Raw genomic sequence first — 5,703 nt, 5'->3', positions numbered from 1 at the left:
GTTTTCTCACTGCGCAGAATATAGTCAAACACAGCTGCACCCTTTGTTCTCCCTGCGTGATCTATAATGATAATCTGCTTCGTGTTGATATTTACTGCTGTGTTGCTGACAATTACCTGAAAGAGAAGTTGGGGTGCTTCACTGGGCTGGAAAAAGTTTAGCTAAATCAGAAAGCAGGTCTAATTAAGCAAGTTTATCTATATACATAAAAGGTTAAGTTGACACATGCATGTGCGATACATATAAAGCTCTCGCTGGCGCCAATCGCACGTGTGTATTTCGATCTGTCATTGTCAGTCTTGAATTTGGTTGACACTTCTATTGTAGAGAAAGGGCGAATAGCAATATTAAAGTATTTCTTCTAATTAATTTCCTTTCAATGTGCATGAATCTGTGCACCAATTAAAGTATAAAATTGGGAGGCTGCCTCTTTGGAGAAGAACATTTAGGGTATGTGAGCCTTGTTTATAGCGGTTTCAGATGGAAACTGGGATGTTTGATATTGGGGTTCCTGTGGCCTTGGTAAAAAATCTTGATTTGTGCCTTGGCTAGTGTGCTCAGTGGTTAGAGCATCAGGCTACGCTTGAAAAGGTCATGGGTTTGATTTCCAGTCAATAGTATGTACCTGGTTTGCAGGTTCGATCCCGGCCCCAGTTGGGGCGTGTGCGGTAGGCAGCCAATTGATGTGTATAGCGGTTTCAGATGGAAACTGGGATGTTTGATATTGGGGTTCCTGTGGCCTTGGTAAAAAATCTTGATTTGTGCCTTGGCTAGTGTGCTCAGTGGTTAGAGCATCAGGCTACGCTTGAAAAGGTCATGGGTTTGATTTCCAGTCAATAGTATGTACCTGGTTTGCAGGTTCGATCCCGGCCCCAGTTGGGGCGTGTGCGGTAGGCAGCCAATTGATGTGTGTGTCTCTCACATCTATGTCTCTCTCTCTCTCTCTCTCCCCCCACCCTCTTTCCCTTCCACTCCCTCTAAAAATCAATAGAGGGGAAAAAAATCCTGATTTGTTTCCCAGCTTAGAGAGCCTAAGTGTTCACCAAACATGTGGTGAAGGAAGAAAGTGTAGACGCCTCGTGTGGCTTTCTCAGGCCGGCAATACCTGGGCTTGTTTAACATCATAGAGCACGTGGAGTCATTCTTTCCTTTTCACCTCTAGGTCATTTGGTGTCTGCACACTAAAAACAAGAAGAGGTTAAAATCACGAGGAAAGAACTGCAAAAAACTAGCTAAGAATCTCCTTAAGGAGCCAGAAAACTGCAACAATTTTTGCCTCTGGAAGCAGTATGCACATCTGGAATGGTTGCTTGGCAACACAGAGGACGCCAGAAAAGTTTTCGATACAGCGCTCAGCACGGCAGGGAGCGGGGAGCTGAAGGACCCTGAGGTCTGTGAGCTCAGTCTGCTCTATGCTGAGCTGGAGCTGGAGCTGGCGCCAGACACCAGAGTGGCCACCGCGGCCCGAGCTGTTCACATATTAACCAGGCTGGCTGAGAGCAGTCCCTATGGGCCCTACACTGGGCAAGTCCTAGCCATTCACATTTTGAAAGCTCGGAAGGCTTACGAACACGCACTGCAGGACTGTTTGTGTGAGGGCCGCGTCTCCGATCCAGCTGCCACCGCCTCCCTTAACCGCCTAGTTAGTGTGGTTAAATGCTTTATGCTCTTCCAGTATTTGACCATAGGGATCGATGCCGCTGTGCAGATATACGAGCAGGTATTTGCAAAACTGAAGGGCTCTCTTTCCCCAGAGGGCCCAGGCCTGGAGGCCAGTGCCTGCCCCCCAAGTGTGAGCAGCGTCCTCGAGGCCATCACACTGATGCACACGAGCCTGCTCAGGTTCCACATGAAAGTCAGCGTGTACCCTCTGGCTCCTCTGCGGCAGGCGCTCTCAGAGGCTTTGAAGTTGTATCCGGGCAACCAGGTTCTTTGGAGGTCCTATGTTCAGCTTCAGAGCAAGTCCCACAGCGCCAGCAAGACCAGGAGATTCTTCGGTGCCATCACCAGGTCTGCGGAACCCTTGGAGCCTTGGCTGTTTGCCATTGAAGCTGAGAAAATGAGGAAAAGACTGGTGGAGACCGTCCAGAGGTAATCACGTTCATCTTGTTCGTGTGTCTACACCTTTATGGAACGTGTGCGTGTCCCCTGCCCTCTGAGCCTCAGGGCACAGAAATGAACACGGCCAGTGCTTGGCACACCGGGGTGGGTTTAGGGTTTATAGAAGAGACTGCAAAGAGCAACATCCCGCAGGTGAGGCTTCTGTGGCCGGCTTCCTGGCCATGCCTTCTGGGACCCTGAGCCTTGCTGACGATGGTGGGTGGGGATGGTCAGGCCTTCAGTGTCTGAGACGCTGTGGGGAAAGCATGTGGGTAAGAGCCAGGCCTGGAGTTGGACTCTGGGTGCAAACCCCAGCTCTTCCATTCACCAGCTGTGTGATGTTGGACAGGCCACTTCGCCTCTCTGACAGGTTCCCGAGAAGCAAGGACTTGGTGTGTGACTTCTAGTCAGACTCGTGGTGGAGAAACCACGGAACCCTGGGCACCGCCTTCCTCCGGCTTTGGAGGAGCGCATTCCATCTGTACTCCGCACCCCCAGCACCCCCAGCTCTGAGGGACAGCCCTGCCTCTGACAGGCTGTGAGCCAGTTGCTGCTGACGTTCGTTGTCACGAACACAATGTGCATCTCTGCCTCTGTGCCTCTTGTGATGTCAGTGAGAGAACTTGTGCCGGGGTTTCATGAGCCTTTGTCTTGCAGGGTAGATGGCAGGGAGGTCTACGCCACAATTCCTGAGACGGGCTTGACGCACCGGATCAGAGCCCTGTTTGAAAATGCGATTCGGAGTGAGCACGGCAGCCAGTGCCCCTTACTGTGGAGGATGTACTTGAGTTTTTTGGTAAGAAAGTACTTGGAGTTTTTGTTTTTTCGCAGAAAGTGCAGGTGTCCAGGGGCCCTGCTCGGGAAAGCTGGAGGCGCTTCCTTGTCCCTCGCCCCTGGACGGGGATAATGTCAGGGCTCCCGGGAGTTGCATGTAGCAGTTTTACTCGAGGTATTTGGTGGGAGGACAGGGAGGAGTAGTTGCTGGGCGTTTTGGCGTGAGGCTTCGTCAGTATTTAGGGACTGTTGTTGGCGGCCTTGGAGACTTTTACGTGGAGACCATACCTGCAGCTCTGCCCCTTCGGCAGCTGTGACTTCAGTCCCGTGCCTGGTCCCAGTTATTGCCATGAGACGTTCCCAGGTGCCCGAGGAGACACACTTTCACCGTCACAGCCCCGCGGGGTCACAGGGTGCATGGGCGTCACCCACTGGTTAGATTTCAGCCCTGACGTAGGAACTGTACAAGGGTCGGGGTTTAAGATGAGGAAATTTAGAAGGTGGGCGCTGTAGTGAGAGGGAGCAGTTACATCCAAGGCCGTTATAAAATAGGAAATTCCGAACAGAGAAAACCAGCGGTCTCACAGGCTTTCCCCTGGCCGAGACCCTCTATACAGTCCAGCGGAAGTGTCTGTGGCCGGTTGACAATCGCAGAGAGCAGCTCTCCTCTGAGGCCAGCCGGCTCATAGAAGCACCTGGCTTGCGGTGCAGGACCTCTGAGTCTCACAGACACGGTGGGTGAGAACTTGCAGCAGTAAATCTTCTTCCAAAAACGAGGGGAAAACATCTCAAGTTTAGTCAGTATTTTTGGAGAGGACATTGGAGTACTTTGTTGAGTGAAGGCGGGACCGCTCACACTGGCCCTGGCGTGTGATGCAGAGGTCTAGCCCCAGAACAGCCGATGCTCATGCCAGGGGGGAAGCAGGAGTGTTCAGCCAGAGGCTCTGTGGGAGGACATGGGGAGGCTTGAACCTTTTATCACAGATGCTGGGTACAGCCCAAAGGTACAGTCTTGGTGATGGTGGGCTTTAACCTGAAACATGGAAGAGGAAGTGAGCGGGCCTTGGTGGGCAGAGCTCCCGAGGCACAGATCGGAGTCTCTAGATGCCATTGCCAGGGTTCCCGGGAGGTTGGTCAGCAACCCTCACTGGACGCTAAGTACCAGCCACCTGGCAGAGACCTGGCGTCCCCTAGAAGGTTCTGGGAATGAGTCTGGAGGAGGTGGGTGGGTGAGTGCAAAGTCCAGAAACACTTGAGCTCTGCGAGCTTGGCTTGTGCCCACGAACAGCTGCGGACACCTGGCAGCCGGGGGAGCTGCCCAGTGGGCTGTGCACGGAGGAGCCGCCATGCAACAGGTCCCTTCCTGGGACGTGGGGGGCCCCCGGGGGGTGCCGCCTGCAGCTCCGGCTCCCACTGGGCGTGGAGAGAGGGCGTGTCTGAGTTGAGACTAAGGAAGTTATGCTTGGAGAGACCTGCTGAATGTCTGCACCCTCTCAGACTGAAATGCCTGCCTGAAGTTTCCGTTCAGTGTTAGCCATTCAGCAGTCCTGGCTCTTTTCTCGGAGAGAGTTTTCAGAAAACGGCACGTGTTAAAGCAGAGGTCTTCTCTGTGTAAAGCCATCTGCCTCACCACACACAGGGCCTCGGGTCCCAGGCACTGTTAGGAATGAAAGGCTGCGGGCCCACAGGGAGGAGATGCAGGCCAGACAGAAGTGTGAATGGTCGGTCAGCACTCCAGGCCTGTTGGTGGAGGAATGGACCCCACACAGCAGAGGCCCCGATCGCTAGCGTCCCCTGGTACGTAGACCCCACGGTTGGCTGCAGCCGAGGACCCGGCGTGGGTCAGTGCAGGGGTGGTCTCTGTAGCCTCAGACTACCTGCTTCAATTCACCATTTTTGTGTCCCCCTTCTTCCACCCCAGGTTTCGTTAGGAAATAAGGACAGAAGCAAGGGTGTGTTCTACAAAGCGCTTCAGAGTTGTCCTTGGGCAAAGGTAAGTTCTAAAGGCCATGGTATCTCCTGACATCTGAGGACCTTCCTGCCCCGTCAGTCCCCCGTGTCCGCCTGCCTGTCCCTGTCAGGGAGATGGGGCCCATCCAGGCCCCTCGGGGAACTGCCCTGTGCAGCCTGAGCCGGTGGGCACGCTTCCAGTCTCTGCATGGAGCGGGGTTCAGGGTGTTGCTGTGGGTTTCCTGGCGTTTGCCCAGAGGCTGCAGGCGTTGGGGTCTATGGCCCGTCAGCCCTGCAGAGTCCGGTCAGACACTGAGAAACCTGTGTGCCAACTGGACCCACCTGGAGTTGACTCCCTTTCACTGCCCTGAGGTCAGTGTTCTCTGAGGTGCTGCCGGGGTCAGGACAGCGAGGGGCTTGCGGGCTGTGGAGGGGCGAAGGGCAGGCCTGCTGGGACGGAGTGGCTGGTGACCGGGCGGTGGCTCTCCGCCCTAGGCGCTGTACATGGACGCCGTGGAGTACTTCCCCGATGAGATGCAGGAGATCCTGGACCTGATGACCGAGAAGGAGCTCCGAGTGCGCCTGCCCCTGGAGGAGCTGGAGCTGTTGCTGGAGGACTAGAGACCGGGGATGGGCCACGCCTCAGGGCATGTCCCTGCCCTGGGAGCCGGGGGAGCACGAGGTGGGATCAGGTGTGCGAGCATGCGTGCCAGCAGACCGGTTTTTAAAGTTCTCTAGATAATTTATATCTAGTTCATCAGTCTCATCTCTTGCACACTTTTTTGGATGTGCCAGTGACACAGAAGCCCTCGTTTTACATATAGATGCGAATCTTGTGTTTACATGTACATAGACAAGAACAGGGCAGTGGTAACCAAA

At 54.3% G+C, this 5,703-nt stretch overlaps 1 protein-coding gene across 1 annotated transcript in view; it reads left to right on the top strand.

The window, feature by feature from the left end:
- Positions 1–5,703, top strand: part of NRDE2 (NRDE-2, necessary for RNA interference, domain containing) — a 36,330-nt gene extending 30,627 nt beyond the window's left edge. Inside the window, exons 11-14 of the mRNA XM_014543674.1 lie at positions 1,163–2,091; positions 2,758–2,896; positions 4,796–4,867; positions 5,320–5,703. Coding sequence (XP_014399160.1) covers positions 1,163–2,091; positions 2,758–2,896; positions 4,796–4,867; positions 5,320–5,445 — 1,266 coding nt within the window. The 3' untranslated portion in view covers positions 5,446–5,703. The remainder of the gene's footprint in view (positions 1–1,162; positions 2,092–2,757; positions 2,897–4,795; positions 4,868–5,319) is intronic.

The sequence above is a fragment of the Myotis brandtii genome, unplaced genomic scaffold (assembly GCF_000412655.1).
Source record: "Myotis brandtii unplaced genomic scaffold, ASM41265v1 scaffold332, whole genome shotgun sequence".
Lineage (NCBI taxonomy): Eukaryota > Metazoa > Chordata > Mammalia > Chiroptera > Vespertilionidae > Myotis > Myotis brandtii.
This window is presented reverse-complemented; position numbering and strand designations above follow the sequence as displayed.